General features: G+C 38.1%; 1 protein-coding gene across 2 annotated transcripts in view; it reads left to right on the top strand.

Moving 5' to 3' along the window:
* The first annotated feature begins 6 nt into the window (after positions 1-6).
* Positions 7-24,785, top strand: part of ZDHHC15 (zinc finger DHHC-type containing 15) — a 48,350-nt gene continuing 23,571 nt past the window's right edge. Inside the window, exons 1-6 of one of the 2 annotated variants that reach the window (XM_006917042.3) lie at positions 7-232; positions 5,983-6,009; positions 13,121-13,215; positions 20,197-20,317; positions 22,877-22,946; positions 24,371-24,403. In XM_006917042.3, the coding sequence (XP_006917104.1) occupies positions 97-232; positions 5,983-6,009; positions 13,121-13,215; positions 20,197-20,317; positions 22,877-22,946; positions 24,371-24,403 (482 nt within the window). In that variant the 5' untranslated portion in view covers positions 7-96. Of the gene's footprint in view, positions 233-5,982; positions 6,010-13,120; positions 13,216-20,171; positions 20,318-22,876; positions 22,947-24,370; positions 24,404-24,785 lie in introns of both variants that reach the window. The other variant, XM_015593319.2, reaches the window with a different exon arrangement.

Raw genomic sequence — 24,785 nt, 5'->3', positions numbered from 1 at the left:
GGCGCGCCGCACCGCGCGCCCGCCCACCGCCCAGCTGCCGTGCGGCCAGGTCCTCCCCCCGCCACCAGGCCTGCTCGGTCGATCTTCGAGCCGAAGATGCGGCGCGGCTGGAAGATGGCTCTGTCCTGGGGGCTGCGCTGCTGCCGCCGCGCGCTTTCCTGGGTGCCGGTGCTCGTGATCGTCCTGGTCGTGCTCTGGTCCTACTACGCCTACGTGTTCGAGCTCTGCCTGGGTAAGTGCGGCGGGCCCCGAGGTGGGGAGATCGTGCCCGGCGGAACCGTCTGCCCCACCCTCCGCACCCGCGGCCCCTGGGTCCTCAGCCCCACGCCGCGGCGGTCCTTTAGCTCCGCACACAGCCTCCCACCTGCAACGTCCAGCTTCCCACAACATTTCTGGAACCGTCCCACGAGGGCCCCGCCACGCCGCCCTCGCTGACCACCCGGGGCTTCCTACATGTCTCTCGGGCTTCCCCACTAGCCCTTCCCAATGGGGCTCCCCTTTCTCATACACGACGACCACTTGTGCCTCGTGTTCTCATTTTGGGGAACCCCGCCCCACCAAACTGAGGACACAGCATCCCCCGGACCCTTAAACGGTCCGCCGACATGACGAATCCCACCAGTGCATCCGACGAGGAGCCCCATTTCCCGCTCCCTCTCCCGAGGAGTCTCACAGCACTTCCTGCATTCGCCGACTGCTTCTGCGCTTCCCAGCGCTGGGACTCGTCCTCGTGCAGCGGTCCCCTCTCGTACCGAAGAATCCCCATCCCCACGCTAAGGAGATTGCACTGATACTCACTGTCAGCTCGATACTAGAAGCCCCCCTCCAGCACCCTTAAACTTGCACCCTATAACGCTCCCTGTTCATCCAGTGTGACATCGCAGTGCACCACTCCCTGCACATTAGGGCTCCTATCTGTCCTGTCGGACAGCCCTTCCCGAGTCCTTCCCAGACTGCTTATTTCTTCACACCACATTCTTCTCACCTGAGAAATTATGGTTAGGGTCCCGCTTTTAACCCCAGGATCTAACTCCACTTATAACTTCCCTCCCTTACCTATGTGACGACGCAACACTCGGTTCCAGGTACACTGGGATTAACCAGGGAGGCAGGAGGTAACTCTTCTTCCAATATAGAATTTTCTTCTAATCGACCCTAGGCATCAGAGTTCGAATTTTCCTCATTTTTTTCTTAGATTTATTATGGAAAATGCACAAAGTTATTAAACAGATTCAATTAGTTGCCTTCACGCATAAATTTTAGGCTACTTTTCTTTTGAATCTAAATCTGGAACTGAAGTACATTGAGTAGACTGTGCAATGACCGGTAAGTTTTTCTATTCTCAGACCTCGCCACCTTGCTTTTTTGAATGATTGATTGAAGGGTTAAAAGTTCTGCTCCGTTACTATGGTATGGACTTTGCGTCTAGGACTAATGCCATGTTATAAACACTATTAAATGTATTTTGCCGTTTTTAAATACTGTCCTACATGAGCTTTGCTAAACGATCATTTTCAAAATGAATAATGATAATGGCTAACAATTAAATACTACTTAGTCTGTGCTAGTCAATGTTCTAAGTACTGTAGATATATCAACTCTCTTTATATTAACTCATTTAATCCTCACAATAACCGTACAAGGCAGGTGCCATTACAGTCCCCATTATGCAGATGTACGAACTGAGAAGCAGATGAGCAAATGGAGGTAAAGACCAAGTTAGAATCAGTGCAAATAATCGGCTTCCTACAAGTTCTTCTTAAGCCATATAATAGTAAAAGCTGAAAGGAAACTTAGAGCTTATTTTGTTTTATTGAACATATTTTCAGAGTTTTTGTTACATGCCAGACACTGATTTTAAATGATCTCTCTCTCTCTTTCAATCTTCATACTAACCCGATGAGGTACATACTATCATTATGCCCATTTTAAAGACAAGACAACTGAGGTACAGCAGAATAAGAAGTTGGCCTAAGGGTTACTAAGCTGGCAAAATAGCCAAGCTTGGATGGTAACCCAGGCAGTATGGCTCCACAGTCCATGCTTTAACCTCCACAGTATCTTAACTTTCTGCCTCCTCTCAACTAACACAGGTCAAAACTTGTGACTCACAGTACAAATGTAGCCTGCAGATGTATGTTATTTGGCCCGAACAATGTTTTCCTAACATTTTGCACCAGTTACCATTATTTAAAAAACAGGAGGGTAAAGTTCAAACTCTGACTTCCAGTTCTGGCTTCACCAGTCATCCTGTGATTTTTTTTTTTTACTATCTTTAACAAGTGAGAGACCTGAGTTTCTTAAATCAAATTTTCCTAAAGTCACCTGTTTGGTAAATAATGGAGAATTGGATGTCAAGGCTGCCTGATACCAAAACAACACAACCAAACTAACAGATCTGAGTTTCAACAGGACTCAAAAAGTAATATTAAGGACTTAACTTCTTTACAGAAATAGAACCTGATGTCTTTCTCTCTGATATGAGATTAGAACTGAAGCCAAAAGTAGTGTTTTTGTCTTACAGTTCTCAGAGTTTGAACTCTACCATTTAGTAACTAGGAGACCTGGGGAAAGTTGAGAAAATTCTCTGTCAACATCAGTTACCTCACATGCACTTTGTGTGGTCATTCATTCATACCACGAATATTTGCTTAGCACCTACTATATGCCATTACAGCATTGTCGTTATGAGATTTTAAATAATATGATACATGAAAAGCATGTACCACAGTTGACAACACATTGTAAGAGCTCATTAAATAGTAACTTGTTATTAATATTGGTTTGCTAATAATCGAATAGTTTTAAACTTATATTCATAAGAGATATTTGCAGATAGTTTTCTTTTCCTGTGATGTCTTTTTTTAGCTTGAGTGTCAGGGTAATGCTGGCCTTATAGAATGAGTTGGGAAGTATTCTTTTATCTTCAAATTTTTGTAAGAATTTGAAAAAGATAGGTGTTAGTTCTTCCTTAAATATTTGGTACGATTCACCAGTGAAGCCTTCCGATCTTGGCTTTGCTTTGTTGGGAGGTTTTTGATTATTGATTCAATCTTTTCACTTAAAAGTCAGCTCAGATTTTCTCTTTCTTCTTGAGTTAGTTTTGTTGGTTTCTGTGTTTCTAGGAATTTGTCCATTTCACCTACATTATCTAATTTGCTGGCATACAGTTGTTTCTACTATTATCATCCTTTCTATTTATGCAAGTTTTCTATCAATATCTCCACTTACATTTCTGATATTAGAAATTTTATTCTTTCTCTTTTTTTCCTCCTCACTCATTCTAGGTGATCTTTTCAAGGTCCCAAATTTCAGTTTTATTGATCCTGTTGTTTTCGTGTTCTCTATTTTGTTTTTTCTTTACTCGCTTTGTTACTATATCCTTCCCTCCGCTAGCTTTGAGTTTAGTTTGTGCTTCTGTTTTAGTTCTTTAAGGTATAAAGGTCATTGATTTGAGATTTTTGTTCTTTGATAATATAGGCATTTACAGACACAAATTTCTCTGTGAGTCCTGCTTTCACTGTATCCTATAGGATTTGGTATGTTGTATTTTGTTTTCGTTCATCTCTAAGTATTTTCTCCCTTCACTTGTTATTTATTCTTTGATCCACTGAATGTTTAAGAGCGGGTTATTTAATTTCCACATAATTTTGAATTTTGTAGTTTTCATTGAATTCTTAATTTCTGGTTTAATTCCATGTGTCAGAGAAGATACTTTGTATGATTTCAATCTTTTAAATTTACTGAGATTTTTTTTTTTTGTAGTGTAACCTATTAGATCATGTTCCATGTACATTTGAGAAAAAAAATGTGTATTCTTCTGTTCTTGGGTTCAGTTTTCTACATGACTTTTTAGGTCTAATTGGTTTACAGTGTTGTTCACGTCTTCTATTTTCTTATTGATCTTCTGTCTAGTAGTTCTAGCCATTGTTGAGAATGGGTATTGAAGTTTTCAGCTAATATTTGAATATCGTTTGCATCTCTCTTCGATTCTGTCAGTTTGCTTCGTATATTTTGGAACTTTATTGTTAGATATGTAGATTTTTATAATCGTTATGTCATCTGTATGGATTAGTCCATTTATCAATATAAAACATCCTCCGTTGTCTATTGTATCAATTTTTAACTTAAGGTCTATTTTGTCTTAGTATAGCCACCCTAGCTCTCTTTTGGTTACTATTTACATGATATCTTTGAAAAACTGCCTTCCAAAGTGGCTGTAGCATTTTGCATTCCTATGAGCAATGAATGAGCGTTTCTGTTATGCCATACCCTTTTTTGCATTTGACGTTTTCATTGTTTTAGAGTTTTGCCATTCTAATATGTGTATAGTGATAGCTCACTGTTTTACTGCATTGTTATTTGATATTTATTTTTAGTGTACTCATTTTGCTTTCCTTTAATTCCTTTTTCTATATGTACCTATGGGTTTTTTTCCCTAGTGTTTATTTTGTGTATTACAATTAACATGTTAACTTTATGTATTTGTCTTTTAAATCATATAGTAAATAAAAGAAGAGTGGAAAAACAAAAATACAATACTACATGGCTTTTATATTTACCTATGTAAATAGAAGTCTGATTCTTCGCTACTCCGGGTTTGTTTTTGCTTCCTGTTCTGAGTTGTTATTCACTTGTTCAGTTATTTTTTTCTATATTAAAGACTGTATTCTTTGTTATGTGTGGTCTCTAAAGTCTCTGTTCCTTGAACTTTGGATCAGTTAGTCATTTGATAGAGATTTCATGAATGCTTGTAGTCATAAAAGAAATAGTAAGGAAGAAAAAATATTCGCCTGTACTTTGAAGATTAACTCTGTGCAGTGACACAGACAAAAATGGAAATCTGACGAAGTCCATTCAAATCATTATTAAAAGGAGAATTTTTAAAGACTCAACAAAAACACTTGCAAATGGAGAAAAAGAGAAGGTATGACTGATGAAGAACCCAAGGAAATAGCCGCTAGAATATAGTTTCATTTTCTGGGTTTCCCTCCGTTTTTCTGACCCTTAAGTGTTTATCATTGTATATAAAAACTATCCTATTTAAAGCTTCTCAAGATTGAGAGCCACGCTTTGTAATTTCACCTTTCTTCAGCCCCTAGTACAAGTGCACGTAGATGTCGGTGGTGACCAGTAAAGACCGGTAGGCCTCAGTTCGTACAAATGACATTCTGACAAAAGTTTTGTATATGTCGTGGTAAGCCAGCAGGAAATGATTGAGAAAGGCAGACACAGCACATGGAAAAGCCCTCGAGGCTGGAATCTAGTCCTAACTCTACCACTGACTTGCTCTATGATCTCGGGCAAATCATTTGATGCTACTCTAGCCCATTTTCCCATCTGTAAAACGAGACAGATAAACTAGAAAATTGCTAAAGTCTCTTTCACTTCTGAGATTGTGTGAAATCTTAGTTCAAATATAATAATGTTCATTTGGCACTACATGCATTAACTCATTTAAATCTCAAGTAACCTTGTGAGGTAGGTACTGTTAGGGAAGTTGAGGATCTTGCCCAGGATCACAAAATAGTGTGACTGGGCTTCTGTCTCAGACAGTCTGACTTCAGAGCTGGCATGCAACTTCCACACTATATTACCTCTAAATATACAAGAGGTGCTTGGTATTTAAAGACATTCGACAGTGAATACTTTGAGAAAATGAATAATCATCTCCTTATTAATCGGCTTTTCAGATCTTACTACCATGTTTTATAGCTTTAGTGTTACCATTTGCTGTTTTTTAAAAAATCAAGTTATACCTGTATTTGTTGAATGAGTAGAAATTCTTAACTACTCAAGGTTTAAGATGAAGGAAGATAGCAAACGATAGAATTTAATCTTTGCCCTCCCTTATCTCAGCAAGCTGATGAGTCCCTAAAGTACCACAGACTAAATTGCTCAAAAATGATGCTATGGAAAAATGGATTAGAAAATTATGTTTTAAAATGTCACTAATTTTGACCTTTTCCTCTTTTTCCACAGTGACTGTTTTGAGCCCAGCAGAAAAAGGTAAGAGGGTAGGGTGAATTATATTGGGGGGACTGTATCTCTCTTTCTATCTAAAAGTGAGTTACATGAAAGCCTATAATTTGAGCAACTTTCCCAGGAATACACAGAAGTGGAAAGTTTCGGACGATGGTTTTTAAGAAATTTACCCAGAGGTTGGAGCAAAACACATTCTCAGTGGCCCCTTTGGCTATAGGACAGGAATTGAAAGTTACCAGGATTTATGATAGAGACGGGCACAGATAGCCACTCTGTTGGCCATAGTGATCCTAGGCTCTCTCTTGGTTCATCACTGTTTTCCTAGATACCTTGCCTTTTTTTTTTAAAATCCAAATCATCCCCTCTTCAAGGCATGGACTAAGGCTCTGCTGGGGGCTCTTAAGGGCTAAGTCCTTCACCCTCACTTTTTCAATATATTTATTGTACTACTCTCCACTTCTCATCCCCATCTTGGCTTGGTCTGCAGTTTATTCTACCATTCTAAAGATATTAAGGTATTTTCCATTAAAAATGTATAAGTGAAGCACGAGTTTTGACAAACCTTTAGGTTTACATTATTTTATCAGGCATAATCGTAAGTGTTTATGTAGCCACTTTACATAGCCACTTTCAATTCTCACTTCATGGGAATTAATTTTAATTCATTAACTACATAGCATTCATATTGTGCCATTTTAAATCTCCTGTTTGCTGTTACTCATTTAACAGAGGTGTTGACTATAAAAGCCACAGAGCAGAGTGGCGGGAAGACAGTAGACCGCAATAGTTAAAAGTATGAGTTCTGAAGATGAACTGTCTAAATTCAAATCCTGGCTTCACTACATCCTAGTAAATTATTTTACCTTCTTTGTGCTCATTTTATTCATGTGTAGAATAGAAATAATAATGCTTCCTAGCTCATAAAGTTGTTGTGAAAATGTAATGAATTAACGCATGTAAAGCATTTACAGTAGTGTTGAGTAAAGCACATATGGGTTACCCTTTAAATGCTTGCTACTATTATTATAGCCTTAAAGCAAGTCTTGAGTTGCTTCTTATTCTTATGTATGGTTCTTAAGGTCAAAGATTACATATATATAACTTTCCACAATAAGCTTTCAAGACAAATTAGGTGGGGGTTTAGATAGTGCACTTTCATAATAGGAACAATGACAAAAATATTGTTATTACTGGAAACTATAATTTATTGTGCCAGGTGCCCTCCTAAGTATTGTATATATGTTGTCTCCTTCAATATTTACATCAACACAATGATGTAGACACACTTATGTCCATTTTAATGAGAAAGAAACTGTAATGACAAAAAACTTCTCTAACCTGGTGAAGGAAATAGACATACACGCCCAGGAAGCACAGAGAGTCCAAAGCAAGATGAACCCAAAGAGGCCCACACCAAGACACCTCATCATTAAAATGCCAAAGGTTAAATTCAAAGAGATTCTTATAGCAACAAGAGAAAAGCGGTTAGTTATCTACAAGGGAGCTCCCATAAAACAGTCAGCTGATTTCTCAACAGAAACTTTGCAGGCCAGAAGGTACTAGCACAAAATGTTCAAAGTGATGAAAACCAACGATCTACAACTAAGACTACTATACCCAGGAAAGCTATCATTTAGAACCAAAGGACAGATAAAGAGCCTCCTGGGCAAGAAAACGTTAAAAGAATTCATCACTACCAAGCCAGTATTACAGGAAATATAGTAACTTTTTCTTGCCCAGGAAATGTTAGAGGGACTTCTTTAAGAAGAAAAAAGGAAAAAAAAAGAAAAAATATATAATTAAATGGCAAGAACTATATATCTATCAACAATTACCATAAGTGTAAGTGGATTAAATGCTCCAATCAAAAGATAGGGTCGCTGAATGGATAAGAAAACAAGATCCTTACATATGTTGCCTCCAAGAGACTCACATCAGAATGAAAGATACACACAGACTAAGAGTAAAGGGATCACCTAGAGTGAATTGTGCTGAGTGGAGTAAGTCAGACAGAGAAAGACAAATATGATATCACTTATATGTGCGCTCTAAAGACAAAATAAATGAACCAAAAAACTGAAAACAGACTCATACAGAGAACAAACTGGTGATGGTCAGATGGAGAGGTGTTACGGGGATGAGTGAAAAATGGGGAAGGGGTTAAGAGGTACAAATTAGTACTTTTTTTTTCTACAGTAGAAAAGTTTTCTTAGAAGGGAAAGTACACTTCCAGACATGGAGGTGGCCCTGAGCAAGAGAAGCATGGCTCAGAAGGCCCAAACTGGTACTTTTATTGGTAGTTACAAAATAGTCATGTGATGTAAAGTACAGCAGAGGGAATACAGTCAGTAATATTGTAGTAACTATGTGCAGTGTCACATGGGTACCAGATTTATATGTCTAATCACTGTGCTGTACACCCGAAACAGCTGGCTAAACCTTGGAACCAGCTCTGAAGAAAAATCTCATGTTCTCCTAGCGGATAGCTAAATCATGGAGACAACTCTTGAGCAGTTGTATTCTCATGACCTATCCTTAGCTCTTTGACTACAATCTATGGGCCTCTAACCCCGTTCTCCCCAAACACTCCCTCAAATAGCTGAGAGACAAGGTGTAGCTTTTCGTTAGAGCTTATAAAGCAATGAAAGCGAAGTAAGGCTCTCAAATATTAGTGTCGACACCTCATTGCTAGGTGTCATACTCAAAGGGAGAAGTGACTGTCTGGGTGACAAATTTACTCTCGATCATAATCTGGGGATTTCTAGCTTGAGCCAAAATTGGATTTGAGTGAGGGCTCTTTCAATTGCTAAAACTACAGTAGCCGTTCCTATCTGAATAACAGTATGTAATTGAAAGGTACGCCCCTCCCCCCATTACCCCATCACCCAGGCCAATGCTTTTGGTCAATTTATACAAAAGATATTACAGAAAATAGTGTCTTTTAAAACTAAACAGCTTCCAACAATACCTTTTAAGGAAAAGAGGTATGTTAGATAATTGCCACAGTGACAGCCATAGCATTCATTATTAGTCACACAAGAACGTGTATGCACGCGCGCCCATGCACACACACACGCACACGCACACTCACTCACTTCCCATTAGTCCCTGGGAGCGACACCTAGAAAAGGCAACTTTTCTAGCTGGCTGAAGAGGTTGGTAATAACAACTTTATGCTACTTCCACCATGTAGTTTCAGATTCCATAATTTATCAAGGTGTTTATAAATCATTTATTTCGGGAAAAAAGCTCAAGTAGTAATTCTCATTTCAGAAGCTATTCCTAGAATGGGATATTGACAGTGCAACACAGCGACTCGATTCAGAACGACTGCATGTGTAGATGGACTTTTCTCTGGGACTTGGTCATGTTCCCTATAGCTGATTTCTGCTCCTGAAAACCTTTTCATATTGTGGAAAGAAAAAAAAAAACACTTGAAAAGCTTCTGGCTTTCATATGGTAATCACAGCTCCAGCAGCTTCTGGGACCACATGACTGTGATCGCTACCAGATAAGCAAAAGGCTCTACTGTGCCAGCTTGCTTCGAAAAGATGTTTCCCCACTTCATTTCAAGGTCATTGAGTAGTGGCAGTTCACGGATACAGTTCACTAGCTGTCTGATCTCTCTAGTTATCTGAAATCTTACTTGAGCACCACACCTGAAAAGAAAGACTCAGTGTCCCTGCAGTTTGTAAGAATGATTATTCTAGATAGTAATTCTAGATAGGAAATTGAGAATCATGGGGCCTATCCATAGTTCAGTAGTACTCAGCGCGGGCTGGAAGGTGGCGGCGATGTGGTGAATTGCCTGCCCGGCATGTTGAAGAGGAGCTTCCTCCTTGGGACACAGACCGAACAACCGAAGAGCTCTAAGACTCTGTTTCTCATGGTTCATGTGTCTCAGAATCACCTGGGGGACTTGCTAGATTCTTGGACTCCACCTCAAACTACTGATTCCGAATCTTTGTGTAGAGCTTGGGAATTTGCCTTCTGATAATCTCCCTAGTTGATTTAAATACACACTGAAATTTGAGAGCCACTGTTCTGAGGAAAAGAGCTCTGGACCGGAAGTGAGGAAAGCTGAATTCGGTTCCATTTCTTCTACAACTTTGCTGGGTAACCCTGATGAAGTCACTTACCTCTCTGGGCCTCAGTTACCTGTCTATAAACTGAAGAGGTTGAACTAAATGATCTCTATGTTCTTGACTTTCTCTAAGATTTTTATTAAATCTAGTGTATAGTTCCTGTTCTACCGATCTACTGAATGACTTTAGTTTGGCCATTTAATCTCATGTTCCACCCATTTATAGAAAAGTACTCATAACTTCTGTGAAAGCTTAGAATACAGGAGTGGGAGCCAGCTGTTGCCAGCTTCATGATTAGACCGGTTATGAATTAGTAGTATGACCTGAAACAAGTTACAGTCCCACAGTTCCCATCCCAATCATTGGAACAAAAAATAAATATCTTTAAAATATTACCAAGTGTAAGAGTTTAGTTCTCACTATTCAGGTGATCCAAATTGCTGAAGCTTATTACCTTTGAAGTGCACAATGAGAGGGTAAACATATAATTATTTTTCTTAATTTCTTTGTAATCAAAGGTCCCATATTCCCATTCCATACTGAAGGAACGGGGGTTAACATATGTCCCTTCTAACCTAGATAGTTATGGAATCTTCCCTGTATAAACTTCATGAAGTCAAAGAAACAAAAACAGTAAAGATAACACACAAAGAAACATTTAAAAAGTCCCGCCTAAGATAAAAAAATTGTAATAACACTTCATGAGGGCAAGGCAATGGAGGAAGTCGCTCTCATTCATTGGTGATGAGATTGTAAAGAAAACTTTTTTTAATGGCAATTTGGCAATATCTACCAAAAGGCCTAGGTTTGAGCCTAGCAATCCCACTTAAGGGAATTGATCCTATAGATATTTTCAGTCCATGCGCCAATGATATATATACAAGGTTATTCATTACAGCATTATTTGTATTAGCCAGAGAAGGAGGAAAGCACCGTTCCCATCAGAGACAGTCTGGCTAAGTAAATTATGGTACATTCGTGCAATGGAATCCCGTGCAGCTTTTTAAAATGAGACTGAGGAAGCTCTCTCTTTCCGAGTCATATTAAGTGAATGATCTCCAACTTACAGCAAGCGAAAAAGAAATGAGGTAAAAAACGGTGTGTTTGGAATACTGCTATTTGTGTGAAAAAAAGCACACCGTTTTGGTGCTTTTAAATGTATAAAATCTGAAAGAATACGGAATAAAGTTGTGCACTGACATTTCTTGCTTCCAGGGAACTAGGTGGTTGAGGGACAGGGACAGAAGGAAGACTTTTCACTGTGTATTATTTTATACCTTCAAATTTTTGAAACTTGTGGGTGGATGTATTACCTTTCAAAAGAAACACAACGAAAAAATTTTAATATTATAAAAATTCCATATGTGTTATGTTCATATAAGCATGTAAATATATAAAAATAAGAAGATCTGGAATGATACACATCAAACACCAAACCAAACAGGTATTATACCTTAGGAGGTAGAAGTGGGAAATTAGATGTATGTGTAGGGTGGACATTTACTTTTTACTTTATGTTGCTTGAATTTTAAAATGAGATTTCACGATTACACAAATCAAGCACATAAAAAGAAATCTTTTACCAGAGGGCTAGGAGCACTGGACCAATTTTTTCAATTCAGTCATACATGTGTGAGAGGCTCAGCCCCATTAACTTGGTCGTGAGTAACATCATTCCCTTGAGTCTTTCTGATGGATTTAAGTAATAAGAACTTACCATGCAAGAACTCAAAATGAAACAGTAATCTGACCTTCAGTCTTATAATGACGTCTGTGGAGAATACTGAGATTTCCCATATCGGTAGAGCTATTAGGTGGCAAAGGGTATAAAAATAAGTGAGGAGCCACTTTTATAATTGTCTCAACGGTACAATGCATGATTCAAAAGTGTGTAGTCTTTGAAACTACTGAAAAGAACTTACGATTTAGAGTCAGAAGTCCTCTGTTTAAAATCTGGTTACGTTATGTAGTTAGTACCTGTGTGGCTTCGCATAATCCACTACCCCTATAGTTAATCGACTTTCCCTATCCTATTACCTATCTCACAAATTAATTGAAAAAATAAAATGAGATAATAGTATCAAAGCACATTGTAACTCTGTAGTGCTATGCAAATGCTATCATTCTCATCTCATCAGTACTCATAGTGACAAAGATAATGACCATTGGCTACAGTAGCTTCCCTGACAGTATCATAAACAATGTTTTCCCTTTACTCCCAGAATCAAATGGCAGCTTTTAAAACATGCATCTTCCGTAAGGTAGTTCTATTTTTAATGTTTTGAGGAAACTTCCAGCTGGTTTTCATAGTGGCTACACCCATCTGCATTCCTCCCAGCAGCGTATGAGGGTTCTTTTTCCTCCACATCCTCTCCAGCACTCGGTCTTTGGGTCATAGGATATGCCTATGATCAATTTCAGTAGGCTATTTTTAAAAGTTTTCCAAATCTCAGTCTTTATTTTTTAATGACACTTGATCTTTGATTTACTGGTGATAGCCATTCTGACAGGTGTGAGGCGATATCTCTTTGTGGTTTTAATTTGCATTTCCCTGATGATTAGTGATGTTGAGCATCTTTTATATCTGTTAGCCATCTGTATGTCCTCTTTGGAGAAACGCCTATTCAGGTCCTCTGCCCATTTTTTAATTGGATTGCTTGGGGTGGTTTTTTTTGTTGTTTGTTTTTTTGGTGTTGAATTTTATCTGTCCCTTTTTAAATTGGATTGCTTTTGTTTGGGTTGAATTGTATGAGTCCTTTATAAATTTTGGATATTAACTCCTTATCAGATGTATCATTGGCGAATATTTTCTCCCATTTGGAAGATTGACTTTTTTATTTGTTGACGGTTTCCTTTGGGTTTAAAATTTGGCATTATAAATTGTTTCTGTCACTGTGTGGGACAAAGTAAGAATTAATATTTCATAGTAATACAAAAATACTTGGTAATAGGAAAACAAAATAGACATTTCTTGTTGAGATCTATGTCTTTCTGAACTCTTAGAAATGGACAAAAAGACAGTGTAAATACTTTTTTTTCTTAAATTTCAGTTATCTACCTCATATTCTACCATGCCATCTTTGTGTTCTTTACCTGGACCTACTGGAAGTCTATTTTTACACTGCCACAACAGCCAAACCAGAAGGTAAGAATACTGGTTACTTCATAAAGGCTAAAAAGAGAGGGAAGCGGATATGCCAAAAAGGCCGAGAAGAGGGCAAAAAGAGGAACAAAAAACCTTCCATTACAAAAGAGAGATTCAGGGTAATCTTTAAAAAGGACTTAGGGATAAAGGTAAATGAAGGGTAGGATTGTCTATTGAAAGAGTTCTTGAATTCGCCAGCCATGGATAGATATATTGAAAACTAGGAAAGCACTACATGCAGTGGTAATATAATTAGAGAAATGAGAACCCACTTGGATTCTGAAACCTCGTCTTGTTCAATTCTACAAAACTGTATTATTTTAGAACTCGGGGAGACTCTGGAAGACCACTTTTAGGAAAAAAGCTACAACAGTTAAATCGATCATTTTCAGTTTATAATTGGGGGGGATCATTTTGTAAGCTACAGAATTGTCTAACCACTATACTATACACCTGAAACTAATATAATATTGGATGTCTATTGTTATTGAAAAAAACAAACAAAAAGAAATAGATAACACGTAAAAGCATATATATCTATTGGAGAAATATAATTTTTAACTAAAACTTCACCTCAAAGAAATAAAATAGCATGAAAAAATAAAATACTTAAGAATTAACTAAGAGGGTGAAAATCTTGTACACTAAAAACTAAAAAAAATTTCCAAATACAATTAGAAACAAATAAATGTAAATATGTCCCAATTTCATGAATTGGAAAAGATAATGTTGTTAAGGATGTCATTACTACTTTACTCTGTCAAAGTAGTTTACAGATTCAATCCAATCTCTGTCAAAATCCCAGTGATGTTTTTTCATAAATAGAAAAATTCCATCCTAAAAATCATATGGAATCTCTAGAAACCCCAAGTAGCCGAAACAATCTTGGAAAAGACAAAGTTAGAGGTGTCACACTTCCACATGTATAAACTTACTGCAAAGCTACAGTAATCGAAACAATGTGGTACAGACACAGAGACTAATGAAAGAAATTGCCAAGAAAGAAACCCTCACATATATGGTCAGAGGATTTTTTGAATAGAGTACCAAGGCCACTCAATGGGGAAAACAGTCTTTCCAACAAATGGTGCTGGGAAAACTGATTATGCGTATGCGAAATAATGAAGGTGGACCCTTACCTTATACCATAGACAAAAGTAAACTCAAATGGATTAAAGACCTAAACCTAAAAAGCTAAAACTATAAAACCCTTAGAAGAAAACATAGGAGATAAGGTTTATGACATTAAATTTGGCAAGTATTTCTTGGATTTGACACCAAAACAGAATTGAAAATAGATAATTGCACTACTTCAAAATTTAAAACTTCTGGACATCAAAACACAACCAACAGAGTGAAAAGGCAACTTACAGAATGGGAGAAAATATTCACAAATGATATATCTGGCAAGGGGTTAAATGTTCAGAATGTAAAAGAACTATTGTAACTCTACAAGGAAAAAACCCCAACAACCTGATTTTTAAAATGGGTGAAGGACTTGAATAGACATTTTTTTAAAGAAGATGAACATATGACCAACAAAGATATGAAAAAATACTCGACATCATTAATCATTGGGGAAATACATGTCAAAACTACAATGAAATACCACTTCGTATCCATTAGTATGGTTACTTTTTTTTAGTTTTAACATAGGTAACTATTTTTTTAATTAAATTTATTGGGGTGACATTGGTTAATAAAATTATATAAGTTTCAAGTGTACAATTCAATAATATATCATATGTATATTGCATTGTGTGTTCACCACCCCAAGTTAAATTTCCTTCCATCACCACATATTTGACCACCTTACTCTACCTGCCCCCTCTCCCTTCCCCTGGTAACCACTAAACTGTTGTCTCTCTCTGAGTTTTTGTTTGTCTTGTTCGTTTGTTGCTTTCAGTTTTATATCCTACATATGAGTGAAATCATATCATTCTCAACTTTTCCTGTCTGGCTTATTTCACTTCACATGATTATCTCAAGATGTATCCGTGTTGTCACAAATGGCAGTGTTTCGTCTCTTCTTATGGCTGAGTCATATTCCATTGCATATATGTACCACGGCTTCTTTACCCAATCGTCTATCGATGAACACCTCAGTTTCCATGTACTATTTGTTTTTAATGTGGAAAATAGCAAGTATTGGCAAGGGTATGGAAAATTGGAACCCTTGTGTGATGGTGGGAATATATAATGGTTCAGTTGCTGCGAAAATAGCATGATAGTTCCTCAAATAGTTAAAAATAGGACTACCATGTGATCCAGCAATTCCGCTTCTAAGTACATACCCCAAAGAATTAAAAGCAGGATATCAAAAAGACGTCTGTACACAATTATTCAACATTTGTTCATAAATTATTCACAATAGCCAAAGGTGGAAAAAACTCAAGTCATCATCAACAGATAGATGAATGGGTAAACAAAACACGATATGTACATACCATGGAATATTATTCAGCTTTAAAAAGGAAGGACATTCTGACACATGCTACAGCAGGGATGGACTTTGAGAACTTTATGCTAAGTGAAATAAGCCAGTCATAAGAAGACAAATACTGTATAACTGCACTCATGGGAAGTACTTAGAGTAGTCAAATTCACAGGGACAGAAAGTAATATGGTGGTTGCTAGGAGCTGGTGGGAAGTGGTGATGGAGAGTATGGAATTTCAGTTTAGAAAGATGAAAAAGGACTGAAGATGGATGGTGGTGATGGTTACACAACAATGTGAATGTACTTAAAGCCACTGAACTGTGTACTTAAAAACAGTTTAAATGGTTGAATGTTGTTGTGTATATTTATCACAAGAAAAAATGGATCAAAGACCAAAATGTAAGACCTTAACCTTTTAAACTCTTAAAAGAAAACATAGGGAAACATCTTCATGACCTTGCATTTGTCAATGGTTTAGATGGGACACCATCAGCACAGGAAACTAAAGAAAAATTAGATAAATTAGACTTTATCACAATTTAAAACTTTTGTGCATCAAACAAAACTATTAAGAAAGTGAGAAGACCACCCAAACAATGGGAGAAAATATTTGCAAATCATATATCTCATAAATGCCAAGTATCCAGAATATATAAAAATTCTTAAAACTCAACAACAGAAAGACAAACAACCCAATTAAAAATGGCCAAATGACTTAAATAGACATTTCTTTAAATGTCTACTTAAAGCACATGAAAACAAGCCCATGAAAAGATTAGTCAACAGAAATGCAAATCGAGACCACAATGAGATACCACTTCACACTCAATATGATTGAAAAGAAAGGAAGGAAGGAGGGTGGGAGAAAGAGGGAGAGAGTGTGGGGAGAGAGAGAAAGATGGATAAGGAGGGAGGGAAAGACAGATAAGGAGCCAGGGAGGGAGGCAGGGAGAGAGAAAGAGAAAGAAAGAGACAGACAGATAGACAGGAAGGAAGGAAGGGAGGGAGGGAGGGAGGGAGGAAGGAGAGAGAGAGAGAGGAAGGAGAGAGGGAGAGAGGTAAAGGGGGAGGGAGGGAGGAAAGAAGGAAGGAAGGAAGGAAAAAGGAAAGTGGAAAATAACAAGTGTTGGTTTGGACCTGAATCCTCAGACATTGCTACTGGGAATGTGAAATGGTGTAGCTGGTGTAAAAAACAGTTTTGTGGTTCCTCATAATGTTAAACATAGAATTACCATATGATTCAGCAAGTCTTCTCCTAGGTATATACTCAAAAGAACTGAAAACAGGCATTTGAACAAATGGTTAGAAACAATTGTTTATAAAGCATTATTACTATAACCAAAAAGTTTAAAAGCACCCATATTATACATGAATAAAATGAATAAATCAAGCGTAGTATGTCCATACAATGGAATGTTATTCAGCCATAAAAAGGAATGTGTTACTGATACACACTACAACAGAGACGAACCTTACAAATACAATGCTAATTGAAAGACACCAGACACCAAAGGCCCATATTGTTTGATTCTACTTATATGAAATATCCGGAAAGGAAAATCCAATGAGAGAGGAAGTAGATTAGTGGTTCCAGGGTCTGGGGATGCAGAGAATAGGGAATAACTGCCTAGTGCATATGGGGTTTCCTTTCGGGGCACTGAAAATATTCTGAAACTAGATAGTGGTGATGGTTGCACAGCCCTATGAATGTACTAAATGCCACTGAATTGTACACTATCAAATGTGTACTTTCAAATGGAATTTTATGTTATATGAATTTTAACTTCATAAAAATAATTGTCCCCTTCGCACTATTTATGAAGCTTGTAGGCCAGTAGAAAGAATGAGCGGGTGAGAACTGTGTAGGCCTAAACTGGGTGAGGTGATGACAGGATTTAGACAAGCGCAGCAAATGTGTAATGTCTAAGACCACATCTTCATCATTTTTAATTGGTCAAAAGAAAAGGTGAGTCTTTGGGGCTTATTTAATAGCCACAATATCGATTTATCTAGTACCAAGTATATCCCAATCTATCACTTATTGTCCCATCCAACATGCATTTACTGACTCACTGCATTCTAATCCTCGAAAAGGCTTTATTAGTGCCAGAAATTGGGTATCCAGGCATGGCATCCTATCCCAAACCAAAGCCAATTTCTTGAATAACCGCAAAGTTTTCATCACATACAAGCAGTAACAACTCTGCCTCTCCCTTTCAAGCAAGTACAGTGTACCACAAGAAGTTATATTCCCAAAGACATCCCCCAAATTAAAGGGCTGCCCCGATGTGCTACTTTTAATTACCAGAATTAAAAAGAATTGTTAAAAACTTCATTTTTTTTGTCAGTCGGTATAATTTTATTTAAGAAAAAAAAAACAGTTTTATATTAAATTTGCGTTATTTAGTTAACTATTTTATAACATTGATTTATAGTCTTTCGGTTGGGAAAATTCTTAGTTGTGTGCATCTGTCCAGTTCATCACAGAACCCTTAGCACCCTGGGCTCCCACCCACTAAACGACCATAGCGCACCACGTTTCTCCTAATAACCCAAAGTGCCCCTACACATCTCTGCATGCCCCGGGCAGAACTCAGTTCTCATTCTACTGAAGGGTGGCATGACATCACAAAGATGCACCGCTAGGTATGTTTCTTAAAAATAGAGTGATTTTACTGATTTCCAATTTTTAAAGTTACATACATTTAAGTTATCTTAAGTATTTTATTATTAGTTTTATTACTTTATTGATGTATAACATACATACTCTAATCCAAGAATAAAGCTGTAAAGAATATAATTCGATGAATTTTTACCTATTTATACACTCTTATAATCGTCATCCAGGTTAAGATTTTGAGCATTTCTAACACCTCAGAAATCTCCTGTATGCCCCTTCCCAATCGACCTCCTCTCGGAGGTAACCCCTAATCTGACTTCCATCACCATAGATTAGCTTTGCCTATTTTTGACCCTCCCGACGGAAGAATCATAGTTTGCACTATTTCCTGTAAGCCTTTCACTCAATACGTTTTCCAGATTCATTCATGTTGACATATCTTTCATTTGTTCATTCCCTTTTACGGCTATTAGCTATTCCCTTTTATTACAGTTGGTTTATCCATTCATCAATTGAAGGACACTTGGGTTGTTACTATTTTTTTCTATTATGAACAAACCTGCTATGAACATTATACATGTCTTTCGGTACGCACGCACACGCACACACCGATTTCTCTTGGGTATATAATTAGGAATGGAATCGCTGAGTCATAGGACGGGCACATATTTAGCTTAAGTACATAATGCCAAACAGTTTTCTAAAGTGGCTCTGTAAATTTACACTCCCACCAAGATCTTCTGTTCATCAAAATGCTTCCATAAAGGAAGTAAAAAGAAAAGCCACAGACTGGTAGAAAATACTCGGCAAAGGACTGGCGTCCAAAATATATAAAGAATTCCTACAAATCAATACACAAAAGACAAACAACCTCGTTCTGTTTTAGTGGACAAAAGGCTCGAATAGGCATTTCACAAGAAGATACTCGAATGGCCAATAAATTTATGAAAAGCGGAGTGTGAATTAAAATCACAGTAAGATACCGCTTCACACTTTCTAGAATGGTTGAAATTAAAAATATGGGCAATATCAAATATTTTTAATGACTTAAGAAACTGGACTTGTAATTACTTGTTACTATCTAGCGCTTTTGCACTAACTCGTGAAGTTAGTATTATTGCCTCTATTTTATAGATAAGAAACTCAGATTGAGAGTGTCTGATTTTCAAAAGTAATTTTTTAACTATTAAGTGGCAGAGATGAGGTGTAAACGCAGAACATCTGAACACAGATTCTTCTCTTTTTCACCTCTGCCTATGCTTTGGCCCAGACAGAAGAAAGCTTTCGAGTCTGTATTACTTTGGAAAATGGTTGGCATCTTTTGCAAGATTAGCAAAGTATGGCACAAACATGGCAATAAGCGCCATACCAGCCCAAACATTTCTGAAATAGCAAGAAAATCCAAATTTTTACTCATTTGCAAGATTAGGACATGCAGATAATGTTGCAAGCAGTCTCATCCGGATTCTCCAAGAATGTTACCTATGAAAAATACTCACAACTTAATAACAAGCTAGTTAATCATCGACAGGGTCCTGGCAGCAAGGTGTCCACATCTGAATGCAACATCATATTGTGGTATGATGGAGGCGGGAGGGCATGAGTTTGGAGTAAGTGAACTGGGTTGGGGGCTTAGCTTTGCTACTCTTAGTTGAGTGAAATGTAACAATGCTCGAGGTACTTAATCTAAGTTTTATTTTATTTATAAAACAGTACCACCCATCACACAGAGTTATGAAGACAGAGATAAAAGTCAGATAAGATCATTGAGATAATTATCCAGAGAAAGTTATAAGCCAAATAGGTACCCGGCTTTCAAGGGTAGATAACAAATATTTTCTTCTCCATAACTATTGTTTTTGTTTTTAATTTTTTCCTGTCACCCTTGGAAAATAAAGTCTTGCTTCTGACTTCTGCTTCCAGTTCCACTTGTCCTATACAGACAAAGAACGCTATGAAAATGAAGAGAGACCTGAGGTCCAAAAGCAGATGCTTGTTGATATGGCCAAGAAGCTACCAGTGTACACGAGAACCGGGAGTGGAGGTCAGTTCATCTCAAGTCAAATGGACAGCTAGATTAGCAAGGCTCTCAGAAAGCCTGGGTCATATATATCCTCAGCCTAGACCCTTTTTTCTCCTCTCTTCTGGAAAACACTAGAGAGTTTTTTCTGAACATTTTCTTATAAAAATTTTCAAACATATATCCAAGAAGGGAGAATTATACACTAAACATCTGTATAGCTGCCACTACAGCCTACCACTAACATTTTACTATTTTGCTTTATCACACATTTGTCCACAAATCCGCCCCTCTATCCATCGTCCACACAGCAATCTTATTTTTTGGTACGTTTTAAAGGAAGTAGCAGATATCAGTACATATCCACCTAAATATTTTACCGTTATTTTCTGGGTGAAATATACATATAAAAAACACGCACAAATCTTAAGTGTACCATTCAGTGTTTCCGCAGATGTACACACTTGTGTCAGCAAAACCTCTGGAAACATTTCCACATGCCAGAAATTTCTCACATGCTCCTTCCCAGTAAATCCCACCACCGCCATCAAAGACGACCACTATTCTGCTATTTCTCCACCATAGATTACTTTTACCTGCTCTAGAATTTTACATAAATGGATTCATACAGTATGGATTAGATATCTAGTCTCCAACTGGCTGCTTACTATTCACTACTTACTATTCCCCGGACTCTTGAAGCATTTGTTTGTAGTCGCCACAACACAGAGTAATAGAGAAGGCTTCTCTGAAGAAATGTCATTTGGTCTGAGACCGGAATAATAAAGAGGAACTGCAAGTACAAAAGGCCCCGGGACAGGAGCAAGCTTGTTGTATAAGAGCAGACAGACAACCACTGTGGCTGGAGCATCGTAGGTCGAGACTGGTCCAAGTTCAGGTTGAAGAGGCAGGCAGAAGGCAGACGATGCGGGCCGAAGTGAGGAGTTTGGTTGTTATTCTAAGGGTGTTAGAAATGTATCGAAGGCTTTAAGTGGAGAATGATATGATCTGATTTACCTTTTAACAGACTACCTAGCTATTCTGTAGAGAAAGCCTTGTAGGGCTGCAAGAATGAGAGAGGAATGAATAATCAGGCAGCTATTGCTAATCATCTCTGAGTGAGAGGTGCTGGCTTAAACTGTGCAGTGACATTGGCCATATCTTTAACGACATGCTGAAGGACTCAAACGTGCATGCCCCCCCTCCCTCCTTGCCTCAACTGTACTCATACTTTGGTCACCGCCCTCCCCCCGACTGCTAGAAATGAACACAGGCTCTGCCGAATTAGCATTACATTGAATCAGTTATATGTGCCTCATGTACAATTTAGATGGAATGACTATATTTGCTCTAATTACTCATAATTTTAGTCATTAAATAATCTCATTAAACAGTCATACTCCAAAAACACAGAGGAGATGAAAAGGAAAGGAACATGCCTTTTTGACAAGACACATGCACCCCTATGTGCTCTGCAGCTTTGTTTACAGTAGCCAAGATTCGGAAGCAACCAAAATGTACATTAATAGATGAATGGATAAAGAAGATGTGGCGCACGCGCGCACACACACACACACACACACGATGGACTATTACGCAGCCATAAAAAAGAAAGAAATCTTGCCATTTGCGACAACGTGGATGGACCTGGAGGGTATTACACTAAGTGAAATAAAATAAACAAACAAAACAGAAATAGACTCATAGATACAGAGAACATTTTTATGGTTGCCGGACAGGAGGAGGCCGGGCAAAATATTTTAAAGTACTTAAAGAGTACATTCATAAGTTATATAAATGTCTAATCACTATGTCGTGATTAGACACCTAAAACTAACAATATTGTATGTCAACTGTAATTGAAAACAATTTTTTTAATTCAAAAATGCCTTTGTTTTAAATTTTTAAATAAATTCTTAAATAAAAGAAGGAAAGAAGGAGGCAGGGAGGGAGGGAAGGAGGGAGAAATGATCTTTCGTATCAGACTTACAGAGTGAAGAGAACCCTGAACTAACTGTACTGGTCACGGCCCTGCCACTCACTTGCTGTGTGACTTTGTATAAGTCACTTCATACGGCTCAGGTCTTCATTTGCGAAATGGTGACTTGAACTAGAATATCTCTTCTGTTCTCCAAATTGTGATTCTAAGAACCACTTTATTTACCGTGCTTTACTTTTATCCACCTCATACAATCCAGCCTCTGGAAAGAAAAGATAAACTATGAATCCGAGTTTTCAGGTGGGAAAGTTGGAGCAAACAGAGGCTAAATGATCTTCCCGAGATCACTCAAGCAGTTGACAGTATATTTTGTTTGATAATACAGAATCGTATGATTAGATATCCAGATGTGAAAACTTTTCCCCTTACCTTCATCTCCCAAAAGATGCTGTCAAGATCGATCCGACAGGGAAAAAGCACATGCCGCAGTTCCCACACGCAGTCTTCCTTTTGCTTGATAACTTGAAATAAGACGAGTTTGACTACTTGTCATCAGTGTATAGCAAGCCATTCAGATAGGCTAGGAAAATATATGATGTCACATTGAACCATAACCGGTGCTAACCACCTTATTTTTCCTATAGCTGTTAGATTCTGTGACCGGTGCCATTTGATTAAGCCAGATCGCTGCCACCACTGCTCTGTCTGTGCCATGTAAGTGACAGCTGTGTTTCCCCTGGACTGAGCTTGGCCATTGATGGTTGCCTAGACAACAATATGACTGATTTTAACACGTAACCATGCCTAGATAAGAGCATTTCCTTTTGATCATGATGAGCACGCGCCGAACACTCTCACAGGGAGGATTATTCCAACTATTCTAAAGATAGGAAAGAAAAATAAAATACCTTTTTTTAAAAGTTATACTTTAGAACAGTTTTAGATGTATCGTGAAGATAGTTCTCAAACGTCCCACAGCTTCCCCTATTATTAACATCTTATATTAATATGGTACATTTGTTAGAATTAATGAACCAATATTGATACATTATTTTAAACCAGAATCCACATGTAGATTTCCTCGGTTCCCTACTGTTTTTGACTGTTCCACGATTCCATCCAGGATACCAAATTACATTCAGTTGTCATGTCTTCTTATGCTCCTCTTAGTTGTGACAGTTTCTCAGACTTTACTTTTTTTGATAACCTGGACAGCTTTTAGGATTAATGTTGAAGCCTTTTGCAGAATATACTTGGAATGGGGTTTTCCTGACATTTTTCTCATGGTCAGACTTGGGTAATGTGTTTTGGGGAGGAAGCCCATAGCGGCGAAGTGTCATTCTCATGATGTCATATCAAGGGTATGTACTGTGAACATGACTTACCGCTGCGACGTTAATCTTGACCATCTGGCTGGAGTAGCTTTTGGAAGGGAGTCACTATGTGCGGCACGAGCCTAAAGGGATGAGTGCTTGTGTCCCCCTTCTTCGAAGGCAGAGAATCTAAAGAAATTATTTTGAATTCTTCTGCATGGGAGATTTGTCTCTTCTCTCTCATTTATTTATTTATCCAATCGTTTATTTACATCGGTATGTAGGTATGGATAGTCATTTTATATTTTGTGTTATAAGTCAATACTACTTTGTTTTGGGACTCAAGGTGCTCCAGCTTTGTAAAACCCCGTTTTTATGCTACTAAACATAGCATTTGCGTCTTTTTTCTTGGGCGCTTGTTCCACCTATCTTTCTCTTACCCTTGAATGAAACAGAGAATGTAGCCATGTTTTCTTCTGCACTTTTATCAAACTGAGTATTGAGCAAGGTGAGGGGCGTTATCTTGGACCTTTGCTCTGGATCAATATCCTAGAGTTCCCAGCCCCTTTGAAAAACTGGATCAATATCCTAGAGTTCCCAACCCCTTTCAAAAACTAGAAAGGCATGATCCAGCCCGACCCTATAAACCGCCATGCTTGGTTCGTGCTCGGACTAACTGGGGACACAGAGCAGCTACAGTGGAAATGTAGGGATGAGTGGGCTAGTTCCATGTGAAAGTAACTGCTGAGACCTGGAGTTCGAGTATGAGGTGCTGCTTCATATCCATAGCCCCACTTACCACACTGTATTTTGCTCCCTTTTTAGGTGTGTATTAAAAATGGACCATCACTGCCCTTGGTAAGTCCCTTTGACTCAATTTTCTCCTCTAAAAGGGTCAAAGTTGCTCAATACGCCTACTTTCTTAAGCGTAGTTGTAACATGCCTGTTTCTGCTCTTCACTGGGCTTTGCATTTGTGTAAGGGGCGTGGGAGGCTTAAGATTTTAAAGCAAGAATAATATACCACCACAGGCATGGCAGTGAATTTTTGGGGTCACAAAGCTAATGGTCTCCTCTTTCGTATTACATCATCGGTTCTGTTTTTTGCTGTCTTGATGTTTGAAATACTCTAGGTTGTTAACTTTGGCAATTCTCCAAACTTTATATAGATCTGACCTAGAGAACCAGTCTGAAATCATCTAACTCCGACGCAAACAAGCCGCACTGTCCTAAGTGCAGATG

This window comes from Pteropus alecto, unplaced genomic scaffold (assembly GCF_000325575.1).
Source record: "Pteropus alecto unplaced genomic scaffold, ASM32557v1 scaffold587, whole genome shotgun sequence".
NCBI classification, from domain to species: Eukaryota; Metazoa; Chordata; class Mammalia; order Chiroptera; family Pteropodidae; genus Pteropus; species Pteropus alecto.
The sequence above is the reverse complement of the archived record's forward strand: the minus strand, read 5'-3'. Positions and strand labels throughout refer to the sequence as shown.